This window comes from Macadamia integrifolia, chromosome 8 (genome assembly GCF_013358625.1).
Source record: "Macadamia integrifolia cultivar HAES 741 chromosome 8, SCU_Mint_v3, whole genome shotgun sequence".
Taxonomy (NCBI): Eukaryota; Viridiplantae; Streptophyta; class Magnoliopsida; order Proteales; family Proteaceae; genus Macadamia; species Macadamia integrifolia.
Window position 1 is genome coordinate 33,954,094 of NC_056564.1, and position 20,844 is coordinate 33,974,937.

Here is a 20,844-nt window from a genome sequence, read left to right on the forward strand (position 1 = left end):
TCCTTGAAAAATTACACTTTCCCGTACATATGCCGCGCACACGGACAGTCCCGCTGGAAACCTGAAAAAATCCCCTACCTACCCCAAACACCCTAAAATTCATCCCCTACCTACCTAGATAACCCAGAAACACTCCCGGACTTGAAACCCTAGAAACCCTTGCGTGGGAGAGATCCAAAAATTGCCATTCTCAACGGAAGCTCTATCGAAGTGCCACCTCAACCTAGCCCTCCCCTAGCCTATCCCCAGCGGAAGCTCTGTCGAAGTGCCACCTCAGCCTAAGCCCATAAATAGCCTTCCCTAGCTGAAGCTCTGTCCGAATCCAAATCTGGAAATAGCCTTCCCTAGCTGAGGCTCTGTCCGAATCCAAATCCGAAAGTAATTGTTCCTAGCTGGAACCCTGTCCGAATACCATCACAATCAGCATCTCTCAAGAAAGGAAGTTGGAGGTCAAGACCATCTTCCCTTGAGCTAAGAGAATCCGAAAGATAGTCTGAGCCGGTACTAATCAGGTGCCCACCACTCTCGACCCGAAACGTGGGTTAAGTTTAGGTATAATTTCTCAATCAACTTGTCATAATATAGACTTTATATAGACCTTGTTTTAGTGTATAAGTAGTTTAAATTCAGTCAATGCATATATGTGTAATAACTTAGCCATGCATGTAGAATAGTAATAATCGTGAAAAATGTTCGTTCTTAAGCATCTAATAGGAAGACCGGTTGAACCGGGCAGATTGGGTGCCTAACACCTTCCCAACTCTGTAACTTGATGCTTACCCTAATTCTCTGGACCAGACCAACTTTCGGGCCCTTTTCACTGGAATTGGGCCCAGCCCCAGGTCCTAGGCCCATAATCCTAGGTGATGACTCAAAACCATTTTGTATGATCTCGATCCCCGTATTGGACCATCATCAAATCCCCATCTCGAATGACGAACTTTATACTCTTGCGAAATAGGCCTCCACGTATCTCCGAGTGACGATATGGTGGTGCGGGATCTGCAAGTAAAGCACACATGACACACCCCTCCCTCATTAAAAAGAGAAAGAGAGGAGAGAGGATTGCATCGACGCCTAAAGCCCCCTTTTCACAAAGAGGGCGGAGGCATTCTCCGGCCGCTACTCTCACAATGTCCTAGATTTTTGATTTTTTTTTTCCAGCGATGGCAAGTTGCAGTGGCTAATTATTGGGCAGGGGTTGGGGTGGCCAGTGGTTGATGAATGCGAGCCATCTCCAACCGTTCTCCCTCAGGTTTCCGAGCAATTGGTGGGACTTTGGAAGGGGTTGGGGTGGTAAAAATTCATTGTCACATCAATTGACAATGAAAAAGTGGTGTTCAGTGGTTGTCAACCCAAAATCCCAACCCCAATGACCAAACAGTCTCAAATTACATGGGGTGGAGTAGTTCCATATAACTATCAACTCTCTCACCCCTTAAATCCTGCCCCGGCAAAACCCCTCTAAACAAACGGGTCCTAAGGGTTTCAGATCGAGCCCATAGGTTGTTGGTAACACAAAATCTGCTCTTTGATTCCTCACCGTTGGATCGGCTCAAACCACATGTCAGCAGCCTAAGGCGTCTCGGCCACAAATCGTCTCCACGATGTTTTCCCCGCCAAGACCCCACGTTCGATGGCTGAATGAGATCTTGGAAGCTAACAAGAGGAGGAACTGAAAGGAGATTAATAGCCGGACCAGCCCAACTAATTGTTCCTTTGTGACTACTCACATTGATCAGCTTCGTTATCAACTGTAGTTGGAAGATGAACCAGAAGAGGAGAGAGGACACGAAACGCATCGAAAGGAAAGTAGAAGACGACTCGCCCTTAGAAGATTGGCAATAAACTGTAAATTCTCTCTCTGCTACAGTAGAAGGGTGAGGGCGAGCTTTGGTATTGGGCACTTGGGCAGGGATGGGCCTTCCTGGGACATTCTTCCGTTGTTCCTTTCAAGTGAAAATTCGTACCATAGCACCGGGCAGGGCGTAATCGTGAAATTTCTTTCGGATGATCTCTGCGTCAAGGGTACTCAAACCCACTTCTTTTCGGTTCTTCCTACCTCCTTTTCTCAGCCTCCCTTCCAATCCCATCAGCACTTCATCGAACGCAATTGACAAACTCTCAGATGCATTTCGTCAAACACATCCCAGCCTTCTCTCTCGAAGCTTTCTTTCCAATCTACATTTCAACGACGTGGAATACGTCCTTCATCGCCTGCGTTCGGAGCCCAGTTCCGCCATTAGATTCTTCGAATGGTCGGAGAGCTTTCTGGGTTCTCCACACACCCTCCGCTCTTTCTGCAGCCTCGCCCACATGCTGCTTCGTTGGCGAATGTTTGACCCTGCTCATCGGTTCTTTCAGCAGATGATCGAACGTTTCGGGAGTTCAGACATTTTTTCTGTATTGACTGCGGGTTTTCACATTTATGATTCAAATCCTAGTACAGTTTATGGCTTCTTAGCTGCATCTTACTGCCGTGCGGGTATGGTGGACCTGGCCATCGAGACATCTATTAGAATGCGTGGATTGCAGATTTCTGTCCCGAATTATGTGTGCTCGATGCTGTTGAGTTGCTTGATTGATTCGAGTCAAATTGATTTTGTTTTGGAAATTTATGAAGAATTATGTGATGGGGTAGAAGGATATTCAACTGGTTGTTTTCCCTTGTATGACTTTGTTATGAATCAATTCCTTGAGAGGAGAGAGCCCGGAAAGTGTTTAAATTTCCAGCAACTGATGATAGAGAGGGGCTTTATGCCGGATATTGTCTCTTGTAATAAAATCCTGAAAGTTCTCTGTAAGGGGGATTGGATGCAAGTTGCTTCTGATTTTTTTACTATGATTTTAGTCAAGGGTCTAAAGCCAAATGTTGTAACTTTTAGCACTCTGATTGGTGCACACTGTAAGGAAGGTAGATTGGAGGAGGCACTTGAGCTTTATAATCTAATGGGAGAGAAGGGTGTTGCTCCTGATCTAGTTGTATACAGTATTCTTATAGATGGTTACTCTAAAATAGGGCGGATAGAAGAGGGACACGGTCTCCTCTCATTGGCTTTGAATCAAAGGATCAAGCTGGATGTGGTAATTTTCAGTTCAGTTATAGATGGTTATGTCAGAATTGGAAATGTTAAAATGGCAATTGAGGTGTATGCCAAAATGTTGAATGAAGGGATTTCGGCCAATGTGATTACACAAAGCATCCTTATTGGTGGATTATGTCAACAAGGTTGGATCCTTGAGGCTTGTGGGATCTTCTGTCAAATTATCAAGCATGGTTTCAAGTCATCTGTTTTGACTTATAGTAGTCTAATTGATGGTTTATGCAGTTCCGGAAATCTCAGAGATGGTTTTCTTTTGTACGAGTGTATTATAGAGAATGGTTGTGTTCCTGATGTTGTTGTTTACAGTGTGCTTCTAAAAGGTCTTGTTAAGGAAGAGAGGATGGATGATGCTCTTAGGTTCTTCTTCAAGGCATTATACAAGGGTTTGGATCCCAATGTTGTTACTTTCAATACCTTAATTGATGGTTGTTGTAGGACAAAACAATTCAAAGATGCAATCAATTTATATATACAAATGTTGAAGGATAACATTCTTCCTGATCTAGTTACTTACACTGTGCTTATGAAGGGATTTATTAATCAAGGGAGATTACATGAAGCACTAGGTTTGTTCTTCCATATTCTGAAGCTGGGCATCTCTCCTGATGTTATGATGTATTGCACTGTCATTGATGGGTTTTGCATGCAGAAGGGTCTTAGAGCTGGATTACAAATTTTCAATTTAATGCTTGCAAATGGAGTTAATCCTGATATAGCCATCTACAATGTTCTCATTCATAGTTTATTCAAAGAAGGCCGTGCAGATGAAATTACAGAGCTATTCAGGCATATTATTGATTTTGGGTTGAAACCTGATATTGTTACATATAACACTATGATCTGTGGCTACTGCTGTGCAAAAAGATTGAATAATGCCATTCAAATTTTTGAAGACCTGCCACGCAAAAGGATATATCCAAACATAATTACTTATACTGTTATGATTAATGCGCTTTGTAAGGAAGGTAGAACAGATGAGGCCACGTTAATTTTCTCTGAAATGCTGGAAAAGGGTTCTCAACCCAGTGTGGTCACTTATAGTTGTTTGATGGATGGTTACTTTAAATATCAAAATATGCATAGCGCCTTACAACTATATGAAGAGATGCTTAGGAGCAAAGTCTTGCCAAATATTGTCAGTTATAGTGTCCTTATGGATGGTCTATGCAAAAGGGGTCTAGTGCTGGATGCATTTTTTATTTTTAATTGTGCTGTAGATAAGGGCTTTCTGCCTGATATTGTGGCATATGGGATTCTGATTCATGGCTACTGCAAGGTTGGAAGATTAGCTGAAGCTATGATGCTTTATGACCGTATGGTGGCTGATGGTGTTGTGCCAGATCGTTTTATACGAGGCTTGCTTGCAGAATGTCGTCTTAAAGTAGAAAGGAGACAGATATAAGTTTTAAAACAACAACCTTTTACAAAGTAAGTGTTATTGTTTGCCTTATGGTTCATCTAAGGATGCATGCCCATGGTGACATTTTTTTCCTTCATGCAATTAGTTCTATTATTTCTTTGTACTTCTTTAGTTTAGGTCAAGATGCTATTCATATTTTGTTAATGGTCAATGTTGATTAATTGTTATGATACTAAAGCGTGGAGGAGATTCCATAAGGGTTTGTCAGTTTTTAATCTTCTGAATGACATGGCACAAGAGGCCATTGCTTAGAGCAATGGTAAAAGGTTCGGGCTGCCGGGGAAAATGCCTGTGTTCGAGTCTTGAGGTGGCCATTTTGAGCAGAAAATGCCAAAGGTTAGGACTTAGGACTGACCCCAAACCCACCCCCCATGACCCCACATAGGTGGGACCAGCACTGGGTAATGGCCCTTTACTGACATGGCACGGTCCCTTTATTGGCAAGCTGCCTTTCTTTCTTCAAGAGTTTGTCTTCGTCACACACCATCTTCTTATCCAGCTCTTCTTCATACACTCCCTGGGAGTGGTGGCTGCTGCAAGTTCTCATTTTTCGTCCTTTTTCTCCCCAACACCACATCTTTCTGTGTCCAATAAACTTCCTTGTCTCAATTATTTACGAAAATTGTTTCCTAATCTCATTGTCTTTCCTCTCTCCATCATGGCTATTATTTTGGCAACTGTTGTATGCAGAATTGCATCATAAGGAGGTGTTGATTTCTTGGAGCACCCACTTTTTCTTCCTATTGGATATAATTCAGGGAGTAGAAAATGAGCAAGAGGCTTCAAATATGAATCTCTAGTCACATATTGCCTGGCTTCATCTCTGAATTTCCAATGAGAACGGTAAGTTGTAGTCTCACTTTCTGATTCAGTCTCTCTTCTCTCTCTATTTTGCTTCTGTGGGTTCCTTATTTTAATATTATATTTCTTTTTCCTTAAATTGTTTTGTTAACATATGGACTGTAGTTGATTCAGCATAAAATAGTTTCTGACCTATGTTTTACCCTTTTCTTTCTTCGTTTTAGTCTCCTCTATTCTCTGATATATGACACTATTAGAGTTTCAGTGATATTGCTGGTTGGCATCATGTTTGGATTTATTTCTTTTTTATTTTTTTTGGTAAAATGTTTGGATATGTTTGGATTTATTTCAATTTCAAAGAAACAAGATATTGAACATGAACCAGAACAGGAGTGGATCATCTCACCTGGAATATCAAAACTTTGGGCTTGAGCAGAAGGCCAAGCAGTGCAGTGGCCATACCCTCTTCACCATCTCTGCAAACGTTGCAAAGAACAAAGTCTTTGGGTATCCCGTGCACTCACCAAGTTCCTCTTGTTCAGATCTCTGAAGAAGGATGATTCCATTTTTCTTTTTTTGATAGGTAGGGCCCCAAGGAGAGTTGAGCTCATGACCTCTTAATTGTGAGGTGTTGGACCTTGCCAATTGAGCTACCCCCTGGGGGTTGGATGATTCCATGTTTGAGTGAACCAGCTTCAAGTACTTGGCTGGGCATATGATTCCATGTTTGAGTGAACCAGCTTCAAGTAGGCAGAACTTCCTGAACGGAAAACAGAGCTTTTGGGTTGGGAACTCCATCGATATTGTGAATTTGAGCTCTGTGAATCTAGCAAAGAAATAGCTCTGGTGCTGATTTCTTAAGTGACTGAACATTCCATGCAGGTACAAGTTTCGACATCTCTCTTTCTCTCTCTCTCTCGGAACAGTCACAGCCTCTCCCAAGAGTCTCTATGCTAAACGACACCGCCTTCCCCACCACATATATTGATATATATCTCCATCATTTTTCAATTATAAAAAGGAACCTGACTTGAGCCACAGATGATCCCATCTCCATCACCCCGAGACTCAGACCTCAATAGCAGGACGCACCGCCCCACCCACTGCGACTCCCCTTCCCTCTTACTGCAAGATTGCAACCTCCTCTGCATCAACCGCTAACTGCCTCTAGAAACCTCCACACCTTGGCCATCCAGTCGGAGAGCCACTCAGAGATGTCTGTCTAATCCTCTATCAATTTTGTCTTTGGAATATTTTTTCATCTATCATTTTCGAAGAATCTGATAATTATTTCAGCAACCATTCACATGTCTTCTTAATAAGCTTTCTGGTGAGTATGATTTTGGCCTTGAAAGATGTTTATTATTACTCTTACATTTTCTCGTCTCTATCTATCTCTCTGGGGTCTTGTTTATTTTAATTTTGGAAGTCAGTTTTTTGAGTGACAATCTGGGCACTGACCTTGATGACATCTTCTTCCATGCTGTGCTTCTCTTTTGCAGGTCTCTACTTCCAGTTGATATGAGTTTATTTAATAGAGGAACGCTAGGATGCATGTGAGTGAATTCATTACATTTTTTTTATAGGTTCCAATGTTGCATTGAGGCCTTCCTTTAAGTCTCCGACATCATGATTTAGACATTATTGCATTCACTGAAAAGGGAAGTGGTAGTTTTTAAGTTGATTTTAGAAAGGTGGGCAGCATCTGTTGTCTCGAATGGCTATTGATCCATGTTTATGCAGCATCTATTGTCTCGAATGGCTATTGATCCATGTTTATTTTTGTACTCTTTCATCTCTGTGTTTTTCCCCCACTCTTCTTTTCTCTGTTTTTGTTTCTCTCGCAGCCCCCACGCCTTCTATCTGATTTGGTTGATGACAAGTTGGCTGAATTGGCTTTAGTAGGTATCTTTTACTTAAATCATTTTTTAACTCTGTTATGTTTAAGAATTGAATTTTCAAGGAAATGCAAATAAAACTTCATACGGGTTTTGTCTCTATTTTCAGTCAAGACCTTGCTAAGTATGTTACAATTTATTTTTGTATGATTCGCTGCTTCTAATTTACTATGTTTTTTTTTTTTTTTTTTGGATGAATAGAAAATTCACTACCGCAAGATAGAAGAATATATAAAGGATAAAAGACGGGGAGAATATCATCAGCTCTAAGCCGTTATTTGTTTGCATTCATAATGGATGATCTAACCAGACACTTATAAGATCCTGTTCTATGGTGTATGCTATTCGCAGATGATATTGTTCTAATAGATAAAATAGTAGAAGGGATTAATACTAAATTGGAGCTATGGAGATCAAGCTTGGAATCAAGAGGTTTTATGATAAGCAGAACGAAGACAGAATATATGTTGTGCCCCTTTAGTCAAACTAGAGGAAAGGAGGGAGTGGTGAAACTTGAGGAATGAGAGCTACCCTAGAGTGATTGTTTTAAATACCTGGGGTCCATCTTTAACAAAGAGGGTGATATAGAGGATGATGTTGCCCATAGAATTAAAGTGGAATGGATGAGATGGAGAGGTGCGTCAGGAGTGCTATGTGACAAAAGAATGCTTGTTAAACTTAAGGAAAAATTCTACAGGATAGTTTTTTTACCAGCTATGACATATGTAGCAGAGTGATTTGACCAAATTGAGTGTAACAGAGATGGGGATGCTGAGAGGAATGTGCGGCAAGACCAAGAGAGATAGAATAAGGAATGATTGTATTAAAAACGAGTTGGGGGTTGCACCAATCCAGGACAAGCTTCGCGAGAACTAGTTGAGGTGGTATGACTATTTGTAACGGAGACCTATAGATGCCCCAGTAAGGAAGAGTGGTCAGCTTTACTTAGAGGGAGCCAAAAAAGGTGGGGGAAGGCCTAAAATGACTATTAACGAAGTGGTGTGAAAAGACATGAATATGGTGGGGCTCGATTCTAGTATGACCATGGATAGAGTTTTGTGGAGGACAAGGACTTGGGTTGCCGACCTTGTGTAGGGGATGTTCCTATGATGCATCTTTGATTTCTGCCCTATCTTCTTCTCTTATCCCCCTTGTATTTCCTTTTTTTTTGTTCTTCTTTTGTTGCTTTAATTTCTTTTTTTCCATATTGGATCCATGTAGCCGAACCCATTTAGTTGGGTAAGATTATATTTGTTGTTTATTGTTGTTAATAGATGGGGAGAAAGGTTTAGAGCAAGCCAACAAAGCAAAAAAGAACAAGTTAAGGGGGGGCAACATAACATAAATGCCAAAAGGGCTACAACAAAATCACCGGGGGGAAAGGGGGAAGCAAGATGGTGGAGGGAAGATCCTAGGATACAACGATAAGTATGTTCCTTGGAGAGTCCCTTACATTACGAGAGAGAGGGAGGCGAGTTTGGAGTTGAAGTCAAAGTAGATGGCTTTCCAAATTTGATCATAAGATCAGGAGTTGGACGTCCATCTACGAAGATTACACTCCATCCAAATATGATTGATGGTGGCACAAAAGGCGAGCTTTCTGACTGTGTCACAGATGGAGGAACCAACAAAGGTTATATCAACCTAGATCTATTCTATACTAAGGGGAAGAGCAGCTCTCCTGGAAGGCCAACAACTACTAATGACCCTCTTCTAGACGATAGAGGAGAAAAGGAAGGAGAAAAAAAGATTGTTGACATCTTCTATGTCATTCCAGAAAAGATAACAAGAGGCGGGAACTTGAATGTGCCGGTAGATGAGGAAAGACTGCATGGGAAGGTAGTTGGAAATGGCTGGCCAAGCTATAAAGCTGTGGCTTGGGATGTGGCCTTTAAACCAGATAGACTTACGCCAAGGGACAAGAGGGCCTTTTATTTGATGTCCCAAGTAGAAGAGGAGCTAAACAGACTAGAGAGAGAAGGATGGCAGGAAATTTTGTCTTCTCTACCATGATGACCCGGAGGGAGGGGAGGAAGGGCAAACCAGATATTAGTTAGAAGGGGAGGAGAGGGGGTGACCATACGCCATTAGAAATAATAGAAGCAACAAATTGATTCCTGTTTAATCCAGAGGAGTAAAAAATCCTTGGGTTAAGAACATAAAGCACACGCCAAGGGTGCCACGGGTCAAGCCAAAGGAAGGCTGTGAATCCATTGCCAATGGAAAAAGAGATGGATCCAAGAGCAGAAGGCCAAAGGTTGAGGATTTTGCGCCAGACCCAAGAAGCATCAAAGGCAAGGGAAACCGTCTAAAGGGAGTCATTCTTGAGGCAGTAGGATTGAACCCAAGCAACCTATATACTGTTTTACTTAGACACAATCTTTTCCAGATAAACTTAAGGATGCCAACAGTGTTGACCTCTTTGATTTGTCTTCAGACCTAGGCCACCTTCTGGTTTAGGAAGGCAAACAAAAGGCCAACGTAAAGGGTGGATGAACTTGTTAGAATTGACCCATTTTTAGAGGAAAGTATAAAGGAGGGATTGGATTCAATAACTTTGATTATGGACTTGGGAAGGACAAAGACAATCGACCAATAAAGGTAACATCGATTGAAGCACATATCCAGTTAGTTCCAGATGCTTGGTATAAGAGAGGAGTTTTTCTTTCAAGGGTTGGAGTCTTTTCCTCATGAGGGCAAGTATGGGGGTGCAATGGTGAGCAGCAAGCCCGACAATGATAAGAGGCAACCTTGGTATTTGACCTAGAGAGAGCCCAAGGAGAATCGACTATGATCAAAGAGGTGAGCTTTTGAAGCTTCAAGGATGCTAGAGAGGAAAAGACGGGACTTGAGAAGATTGATATGTAGTCTAGAGAGCCCCTCAAAGAGATGTAGGGAGGACATGATGGAATAGATGGAGAGAGTGTCTGCTTTGGAGAAGATCATAAGATCAGAGGCAAAGGCTAAATGGGTGAGGAAGAGGGATTTACCTTTGGGAATGGGGGAAATGAGGTGCTGGTCCATGGAAGATTGGATAGATTTGGAGAAAACCTTGAGGGCCAAGGAGAAGAGAAACGGGGAGAGGGGGCAACCTTATCTGATACCCACGGAGGAGGGAAAATAGCCAATGAGGCTACCATTAACATGAACGGAGAAATGGGGGGAGGAAATGTAGGAGTGGATCTAGGGAACGAAAATAGGGGGACAGACATCTGAAGCTAGACTTTGGAGATGAAATCCCATTTGATGGAGTCAAAAGCTTTTTGGATGTCATTTTTGAGAAGGGCAGCAGAGGAGTGGGATTTGCGATCAAACCCTCTATGACAATCTCGTGGCACAAGATAATATTATTGACAATGCTTCTTCCGGCAATGAAGGCCGATTGATTAGCGCTGACCAAGGAATCCACCACTGGCTAGATACAATTGTTAAGAATTTTGGCAATGAATTTATACAGGAGATTACAGAGGGAGATCGGTCTAAAGTCAGCCATGGAGGAAGCCCCATCTTTTTGGGGATAAGATAAGAAAGTATGATTAATATTCTTAATCTGATTAGGATTGAGGAAGAAGCTTCTGATGGTCTGAATAAGGTCATTCTTGATGGTGTTTCAACAGGAAGAGAAGAAGCCCATACTGAAGCCATTAGGCCCGAGAGCTTTATTGGTTTTGTGGGAGAGGATGGTAGTTATGATCTCCTCATCTGAGGGAATGGAATGTAGAGCTGACGAAATGGTGTATGGTTGTGGTTCCCGTGTGATTGAGCTTTCATGGACTAGTTAGTTAGCGATGACAACACTTGCGGGGAATGGTTGTTTATTTTGAAGCAGAGTGTTTGTGATTTGGAACTTTAATTTCCTAAAATTGTTGAAAATTAATTTCTTTAAATTAGATTTTTTATGATATTCTTTTTGAAGAATTGAGGAATTGTGACTTGTGCATTAATGAGCACAATCCTCTCTTATTCATAATGAAATAAAACCTTAAGTGGGCTTAAGGGTCTGTTTGGATATAACACCTAAAATCCGTTATTGAAATCTTATTATTCAACAATCCCCCTCAAGTTGGTGTATGAATGTCACACATACCCAACTTGGACAAAATAGAATAAAAATATTTACTACTAAGTCCCTTTGTGAGAATATCTGCTAATTGATCTTCACTCCGCACAAAAGGAATATAAACCAGGCCTTGCTCCAACTTTTCCTTGATGAAGTGCCTATCAATCTCCACATGTTTGGTATGGTTATTTTGATCAGGATTATGTGCAATGCTGATAGCTGACATTGTCATAGTAAAATAACATTGCACCTGAATGGACATGCCCAAATCATGAAGAAGACTCTGCAACCAAAGTAATTCACATATCCCATGTGCCATCGCTCTCAACTTAGCTTTTGCACTAGATCGAGCCATAACTGGCTGCTTCTTACTATGCCACGTAATCAAGTTACCACCAACAAAAGTACAATAACCAATAATGGAATGACGATCATCTAGAGAACTTGTCCAATTAGCATCAGTATACGCCTCAACCCTCGTATAATCTGATGGAGAGAATAATGTCGTTCCCAGGGGCAATCTTCAAGTACCCAAGAATATGGTACATAACTTCCATATACGAGGAATAGGGATCATGATATATTGACTCACCAAACTAACTGCATGAGCTATGTCTAGTCTGGAGTGAGATAGATAGATGAGTCTTCCAACCAGTCTTTGGTACTGACTTTTATCAACAGGTTCACCTTCCTTGCTTCTGAGATGAGAGTTAGCATCAATAGGAGTATCTGAGGACTTATACCCTAACATACTAGCCTTTGAGAGGAGGTCCAAGGTACATTTTCTCTGAGAGAGAACAATACCCTTGGTAGATTGTGCCACCTCAATGCCAAGAAACTATTTCGGCCTTCCTAAGTCCTTGATCTCAAAATCCTTACCATAGGGGGTTACCTAGACAATAGTGCCAACACAAAAGCTCTGAGAGTGCCAATTCAGAAGATGTGTGAAAAGCCTTTGAAGGTCCAGTGCCTAGGTAATATAGACCACCACTTATTCTACCATTACCAATCGTTGCCCCCATTACCAAATCCTAAAACACAAGTGAGTAGGAAAGAAAATGACTTTGTAGTTTAATTGTTAGTAATACTAACAATAGATAATAAATTAGTAGAAAATTAAGGAACATGTAACACAAAGGACAAAGACATAGAAGGGGAGCACTAAATGGAACCCGATATAGCAATAGGAGAAAGGGAACCATCAACAACTCGAACTTTGGTATTACCTGAGGAAGGGTAATGGGTAGAAAAAAATGTGTGCAAACTAGTCATATGATCAGTAACCCCAGAATCAATTACCTAAGCCTGGGAGCAACAGATGCATTATAACCAAAGAAGATAGTACATGACTGGGCTAAGTGGGAGGCAGTGATGGCTGGCAGAGAAGAGGCAACATCAACAATAGTAGAGGATCTCATCTGAGTCAGTATACGACGAAGCCTAGTCATCTTGTCAACAGAGGAGGATCCTGTAGTAGTGGCTCTGTCAGAGTTGGTTGTAGTCTAGATTGATTTGCCTGAGTGTTCTTTCCATGTCCTTGATTATGGCCATGAGAGTCGATGGGGTGCCCATGGAGCTTCCAATAAGTCTCACTAGTGTGATGCTCCTTACCACAGTAGTCACATTTAATAATTGGTTTGTTCATAGAGGAGGGAGAAACAGTCCTTGAACCAGTACCAATAGCAGAGACAAGAGTAGGACGACCTTGAGAAGTAGGCTGTAGCATCTCAGAATGATGTTCCTCGTCAGCGTGAATCAGGGAATAGGCCTCCTTAAGAGTGGGTGAGGGATCACGATTAAGCACATTGACCCTAATCTGATCAAATTCCACATTGAGACCTGCCAGAAAATCATAAACACGGAGCTTCTCCTCACGCTTCCTAACACCTACACCATCAGTTATAATAATCAATCTCATTCCACATACCATCAGAGTAATATTGAGATACTGAAAGCTCCTTCTGAGTAGCCTTATGGATTTTTTCTCTCAGTTCAAAACACTGGGCATGCTTGCTCACCTGAGAATATGTGGCCTTAGCAGATTACCAGACCTTAGTAGTAGAATCAAGCAACAAATATGTCCTAGCAATAGAAGGGGAAATAGAGTTGATAAGGTAGGACATTACCATCCAATTGGCAGCGTCCCATTTATCATACGCAGAACTAGCAGTAGTAGTGCGTATTGAATCACCTGTGAGAAATCCGGCATAACCACAACAAACAATCGACAAGTAGTAGGACTAAGACTATATCAGATAATTGGTCCAATCTAATGGAGCTAGTAGAGAAGAGAGGGTAGTGATAATTAGAGGAACGACTACATCCCTCTCGGAGAACAGATGTCTCGGACTCGTTAGACACTATAGGTGTTGATTCAACAAACAATCACAAGAAAAGACACCAATCCAGATCTAACCAAGCATAGGAATCTGGATCAAATCCGTGAAAAAAAAGGGCCCCTAGTGGGAGACAGTTTTTAAGGCGGTAAGGCGACGGAGGCGTTTGAGGGTCTTTCGAAGCGCCTTATAAGGCGGGCATAAAGCGTCGCCTTATTGACTAAAGCGTTCATGTGTAATTTTTTTATAAAACCAATCTATTTGAATCAAATCCTAGTTGAATCCTATTACTCATATGTTAAATAAATATTAAAGGTTCATATTCATACGAATGTAAGATATTTATCAAGAAAACAAATCAATAAAGTGAATAAACTAAGTTCATCTTCATCAATCATCATAACATATTAACATATAATATAAATACATAATTATGAAACAAAATTATAAATACAAAGAAAAGAAGACAAAAAATACAAGTATTTATTATACTTACCTTTATGATGCCAAAATGAGTGCCTAAGCCCTAAGGTCATCCACTATATTTCTACTATTGTCAAAGAAGAATGAAGCTCACCGCTGCTGGAGCAAACTCACCGCTGCCGGAGCAAAATGGTCGCCTAAATCAGTGGTTCTTCCTTGTTCCTTAATTCCTTCTCAAAGCCCTTTCTTAAAACCCTTGACAAAATCCAAACCCTATTTGTGAATCGTGTTTTTGTTTTGTTTGTTTTGGTTATTTTTGGTGGAGTAGAGCTGATCCCATACTTTTCAAGTGTTAACAAAATCATACACCTACCAATAAAAAAATCTATATTTGGAATATCCATTAAGTAATTTTTAAATGTGTTAAAAAAAAAAAACCCATAAGGCGCCACTTCACAAAAGGCGGAGTATTGCCTTACCATCTCTAGACCACATCAACGCCAAGGCACTGGTAAGGCGATGCCTTAGCAGTGCCTTAAAAACTATGGTGGGAGAACACTCACCACCAAGGGAGAGATCCTTGAGAGGGCAAAAGAGAACCCTGAAAGGGAGGCCGCGAGTAATAGTACTAGTGACACATCCTAGGCAGCATACACCAGAGACATAGCCAGTTACTCCAGTGTCGATAGATATCTCCAAGTTAATGGAGAAATTTTAGAAGTGCATGCCTCCCTACTTTAGTGGTGTGACATATAACCCATTGGCATTAGCTAAATGGGTGGAGGGTGTAGAGAAAGCATTTATGGTGTTGGGTTGCACTGATAAGCAGAAGATACTTTGTGCCAGCTACCAGTTGCAGAATGAAGCTAATGTGTGATGGAAGGCCACAAAGCCCATATTGACAGCTACCTATCCCAATCCTATATGGGATCAATTTATTGATGCTTTTTATAAGAACTACTTCCCAGAGAGAGTGAGGGACAGAAAGGAGGTAGAGTTCATGGCTTTAACTCAAGGGCCAAGAATTGTTCTCGAATACCAGCTGAAGTTTGAAGAGTTGTAATATTTTGCAGCAGAGCACATGAAATCAGATAGAGCCAAAGCCAAGAAATTTGAGAAGGGTTTGAGACCAGGGATTGGTGCATTATTGGTGGCACATCACTTGCAGACCTATGCACCGGTGGTTCAAATAGCCAAGTCTATAGAAAAACAGAGAGATAATTATTAAGTTCAAGCAGCAAGGAGAGAAAACACACTAGTTGGCGGGAGAGGTTTCATTAGGACAATCAGAGGAACCTACTCCGATTGCACCCCAGTTCGACAGACCCGAAGTTGGCCAAGCATCACAACTTAGGTCAACAATAGCGGTACCTCAACAAGTGGGTTAACCTCTATGTTTTGTATGTACTCAGCTTGGGCATCTGGCTAGATCGTGTTAGAATATATGTATTAGGGGTACATTAGGAATTGTCTTATGTTAAGTTGTCCTTATATGTAATTTTTTTTATTTCTCTTATTTCTTTTTCACCTCCCTTAAGGAGTAATATGTAATTCCCTAAACATTATTTGAATCTAATATTGATGAGATGAGCCAAAAGCTCATTCATGTTTCTCTCTCATTCTCTTCTCTTCTTCTCCCAATGTCTCTCCCTCATCTTTCTTACCCTCTTCTCTCTCTTCCTTCATCTCTAACCCTAGTCCTTATTTCTAACTTGGTATCAGAGGATTGTACAAGGGTTTAAGAGTCGATTAAGCCCTCTTGTTCCACTCTTTGAGTCTCTCTTGGAACCCTAGAAAAAAAAGGGGTCCATTAGAGGCTATACTATGTAAGAAGAGTATAGAAGGTGACCTAATGGAGTTTTAGAAACAAATTAAAGACATTTGGAGGAAGATTTAAGGGCTACATGGACTAATTGAAACTCACACAGAGAAGAAGGGCTCTTCCAAGCTTTACCGCCAGCCATTGCTTCCAGCTCCTCTCTCTCTCCTCCGACATTGGCTGAGGATGTGGCCTAGTTGGACAGAATCGCCCAAGGGTCTTGTATGACCCCTCCAAGCCTCATATGTTGTGTAGTGTTGTAGTGTTGTGGGAACACAACTCCTTTTCTACCTGCTGCCAGGTATCATCGGTTTTTCTGGTTTACCTTTTTTTGGGTAAAAAATAGCTGATAGTGGATGCTTTGGTTCCATTTGATGGATGTATTATGTTCTATGATGATTGTATGTACTTTCGGATGGAGCCCTATAGTTGTAAGTGGCCTCTTTTGTTTTTCCATCAAATTTCCATGGTTTACTAGTTGCTGGAACTTTTTTTTGGGTTCTGAGAAGACAATATTTAGGACTTGTGTATCCCCTCTTGGTTTGGATCTCCATTGGTGTTTGAGGAGTATCCTTACATTATGTTTGATCTCACAGAGCCTCTTGAAGCTACATTGGGTGGGTTGAGTAGTACCAACCCCAGCTCGATTAATTATCCTAACACCCAGATTTCTCTTGTGAAGTTAGATAATACCAACTACTTGGATTGGTCACACTCTATGAAGCTGTCCCTGCGGAGTAGAGGGAAGCTAGGATATATTATTGGGGCTATCAAGGCTCCCGCTGTCGCAGACCCAGGTACCAGAAATGGGAGACTGCAAACTCTACTGTTATGACTTGGCTTCTTTTCTCCATGAAACTTGAGATAGGTAGGAGATTTATAAGGAAGGAAAATGCAAAAGATATTTGGGATAGTGTCTCTAGAACTTATGCTAGGGTAGGTGATTCTGTGAAGGTCTACCAATTTCTTCAGCGGGCTCTCTCCATAAAGCAGGGGACTAAGTCCATTTTTTACTACTATAATATTGTTATAGGACTCTAGGAAGAATATGATCATTACCGAGATCTTCATTTGACCAATCCTGATGATGAAGCCAATGTCTATAGATCTCTTGAAAAAGAGAGTGTTCTGATTCTTCTAGGTGGGTTGAATTCAGAATATGAGCAGATCCAGATACAGATTTTGGGCCAATCACCCCTACCTACACTTGATGAGGTGTGTAGCTACCTCATGAGTGAGGAAACCAGGAGAGGTGCCATGGATTCTACACCCTCACTTGAGCGCTCTGCCCTTTCCTTTACTACTCATAGAAAATGGTGTGGAGGCAACCGAGGTCAAGGGCCATCCCATGGAGATGACAGGGATAGACGACAGTGTGATCATTATAGGAAACCTGGCCACACTTGAGAGCGGTGCTAGGTCCTTCAAGGCCATCTTAGTACACATGGTGGATCTACTGGCACACGTGGTGGCTGTAGAGGAGGGGCTACGACCCATGCTACTATGACAGAGACTGATACTAGAGGCCCTGCACAGCTAGATACTAGCTCTTTCTTTAGAGATATTACAATGCTTCACTGGTTCATGTCTTAGCTACAACCCGTCTACCTCACAGGATGCCTCAGCTTCTGCTATGCATGTCACCACCTCTACACCTTCTACAGCTTCGTCGTGGGTCATTGACTCTGGTGCCATTGACCACATGATTGGTACGTCCCATTACTATGACTCCTACTCCATTTGCTTTGGTAAGGATAAGGTCCGGGTAGTTGATGGTACTTTCTCCTCTGTCTCTGGTAAAGACAGTATTCCTATTACCTCTTCCATTTCACTTACCTCTGTTCTTCATGTCCTTAACCTTACCTTGAACCTATTGTCTGTGAGCACTTTAGCTAAAATCTTGAATTGTTGTATCACATTTTTTTCCTTCTTATTGTCTTTTTCAGGATTTGGGGATGAAGAGGATTATTGGCAGTGGACGTGAGGAGGGCAGCCTATACTGTCTTGAGCCGCAATTATCTTTTTTGCCTACACCACAATCCTATGCATGTGGCCGTAGTGATGCTAGCTCTATAGACTCTGTGATGCTTTGGCATCAGCGTTTGGGACATCCATCTTTTGTTGTTATGAGGAAACAATTACCTTATTTGTTTACATCTATTTCTTATACTCATGTATTTCATTGTGAACCATTTACTTTTGCTAAACATTGTCGTTAATCTTATCCCTATCATGGTAATAGATATGTTCCTTTTCATATTGTGCATACTGATGTTTGGGGACCTTGTCCCATTACCTCTCTGTTTGGCCATCGCTATTTTGTTTCTTTTGTGGAATATTTTTCTTGTTGTACTTGGACCATTCTTATGAAGCATAAGAGGGATTTTTATGATGCCTTCAAAAACTTCTATCAAATGGTTCATACCCAGTTTGAAACCAAGATCAAAATTATTTGGTCTGATAAAGGGGGGGGGGGGAGTACATGTATGGTGGTCTACAAGATTTTTTACTGACAATGGTATTATCCATCAGCTTGCTTGTGTTGATACACCCCAACAGAATGGGGTAGCTGAGAGGAAAAATTGCCATTTGTTAGAAGTTGGTAGAAGTCTGTTATTTGGTATGTATGTTCCTACAACTTTTTGGTTTGACGCTATTCTTGCTATGACTTTCCTCATCAATCACATGCCTACCAAAATTCTTGGGTCTCAAAACCCCATTGCACTCTTATCTCCTCAGTTTTTTGCTTTCACTCTTCCTCCAAAGGTGTTTGGTTGTGTTTGTTATATGCATGTTAACAAATCTTCCCGCACTAAACTTGATCCCAAGGCTCTATAATGCCTCTTCCTTAGGTATTCTTCCACATCCAAAGGCTACAAGTGTTATCACCCTCCATCTCGCTGGCGATTTCTTTCCAAATATGTCACATTTCTTGAGTCTGTCCCTTACTTTGCACCTCATCAGCATCCTCTTTAGGGGGAGAATGAAAATAAAAGTGAAAAGGCTGCTGATGCCATTCCATTTCTTATCCCATTGCCTCTTACTCCTTTTTCTTTTGATATTGGTAAAAATAAAGAGGTAGATGGTGTTGGTACTGTGGATAATCCTTGTATAGAGAAGACACCTGTTATTGTGTACACAAGAAGGACAAAGAAGACCTGCCAAGAGTCCTCTTTGAATCCACATCTTGAGCTTTCCCTACCTCAGTTAGGTAACACCTCTCATTTGGAGTTGTATCATCCTATTGTTGTTCGTAAGGCTAAGAGAGCTTGTACTAATCCTATAGCCCAGTTTGTTTCCTATGATGCTCTCTCTCCTACAGGTGTTGCTTTTACAGCTGCTCTTTCTTTTGCTTCCATTCCCAAAACTGTTACTGAGACTATATTAGACCCTAAGTGGAAACAAGCCATGTCAGAGGAAATGATGGCTCTTGAGAAGAACTGTACCTAGAAATTGGTTGACCTTCCCAAGGGGAGAATCCCAATTGGATGCATGAACTAGGCTTGGATATAGAATGCAGTATGGCCGATGGTGATTCTGGTACCGCATTAGCCATACTAACTATATCTAATTATGACAGGCATATATATTATTGTGGTTAGGAATAACTACTCTATACTACGACCCCTTGCCAATATGGGGTGAAGTGTTTGATAACTCACTGTGGTAGGTTTGAAGACTCTCTGGGATGCCATTTCTATGGTACGATATGATTATTGTTGCAGGAGGAAATTAGCCTGGTGTGGCTGATGGTAATTCTTGTACCGTGGCTGCTAGGATGACGTTATCAAGGGTTTGCTGGGTGATCGAAGGCACAATCTAAAACCAGCAAGCTCCTAACCATAGCTAGGGTTGTATCATTGGGTGGCTGATGGTGGTTCTCGGACTAGGGATAATACCTAATGTGTTGTAGTAGCATTATACCAGACTTAGTTGCTTGTTAGGTAGATAATAATAAAATGAACTGCATTATACACAATCACAGAATATTTGTGTTTGCATGCATGAACCCCATCCCTCACTGAGCTAGCTGAAGCTCATACCATGTGCGTGTTGCTTTTAGATGATGATGCAGGTACAATTGCCAATGAGAAGTGCCACTTCATCCATGGCTAAGTACGGCGGGAACCGGTGGACACTGAAGCCCGAGGAGCATGACATGGACTGTGCGTGTGACAGTTGTGCTTATAGTGCACTGTGACCATAGAATTGTGTTGCTGTCATCATTTTGTGTAATCTTTACTGTTGCACTTGTGGATTATTACAAGTATGTCTTGTTATATAATTAAGGACATAAATCGGATATGTATTTAATTATCACTTAGATGTCCCTAGAACTTGAAATTTGATATTCTGTCTTACTATTCCGCTACATCTGATTTAGTATGGTTCTTGTTAAGGATTGTGACTTTGAGGTACTGCTTCAGAGATCCTAGCAGTGTTGTAGGACGGCGCTAAGTGTCCTAGTCACATCACTGGAATCTTATGTGGGGTGGAATGTGATATTTAGCCTTTGATATATAAGCTAAGGGTATTAGATTTTCTTCCAAGATTATGCTTACGAATTGAGATGTTGTTTTGGCTTCTTCAATTAAGTTGTCACCCTTGACCTTGTTTTTGGTCCTTTTCAATGAGGGAAAGTGGAATATTGTGTTTTGTATTACTATCTATTTACCCGGAGGAATTCATGATTTGGCATACATAATAATGGGAATCAGCTTAATTTGTCCTCTGTTCTTCAAAACGGCGGTAGGTGAAATGCCGAGACTTCGTTCATGGGGAGAGGTGATTATGGAATTTTAAAGAGAAAACAAAACAGAACAATCAGAACTTCAGAATTTTAAAGAGTATTAAAAACATTTATTAAGGGATAACGTCAGCTTTAACTTATCCACCGGAGCAAAATATTTCCACCATTTCAGACAAGAAAGATACGGAAGGCAAGGATGAGTATAGTTGAAAGACATTGATGAGAATTGCATT

General features: G+C 41.2%; 1 protein-coding gene across 16 annotated transcripts; it reads left to right on the forward strand.

Annotated features, from left to right (window-relative positions):
- Positions 1-1,654: 1,654 nt before the first annotated feature.
- Positions 1,655-20,222, forward strand: LOC122086671 (putative pentatricopeptide repeat-containing protein At1g31840). 16 transcript variants are annotated; one of them, XM_042655644.1, is made up of 5 exons: positions 1,655-4,532; positions 5,215-6,655; positions 6,828-6,881; positions 7,173-7,230; positions 19,925-20,222. In XM_042655644.1, the coding sequence occupies exon 1, from the start codon at positions 2,011-2,013 to the stop codon at positions 4,504-4,506; it is 2,496 nt and encodes an 831-aa protein (XP_042511578.1). In that variant the 5' UTR covers positions 1,655-2,010; the 3' UTR covers positions 4,507-4,532; positions 5,215-6,655; positions 6,828-6,881; positions 7,173-7,230; positions 19,925-20,222. The 16 variants fall into 16 exon arrangements, with proteins under 16 accessions (XP_042511578.1, XP_042511584.1, XP_042511576.1 ...); XM_042655650.1 differs by having other exon boundaries at positions 5,215-5,367; XM_042655642.1 differs by lacking the exon at positions 19,925-20,222 and adding an exon at positions 17,808-18,085.
- The last annotated feature ends 622 nt before the right edge of the window (positions 20,223-20,844 follow it).

Bases quoted from the DNA above. Each gene is read 5' to 3' on its own strand.
- LOC122086671 (XM_042655644.1), top strand. From the start codon at position 2,011: ATGATCTCTGCGTCAAGGGTACTCAAACCCACTTCTTTTCGGTTCTTC.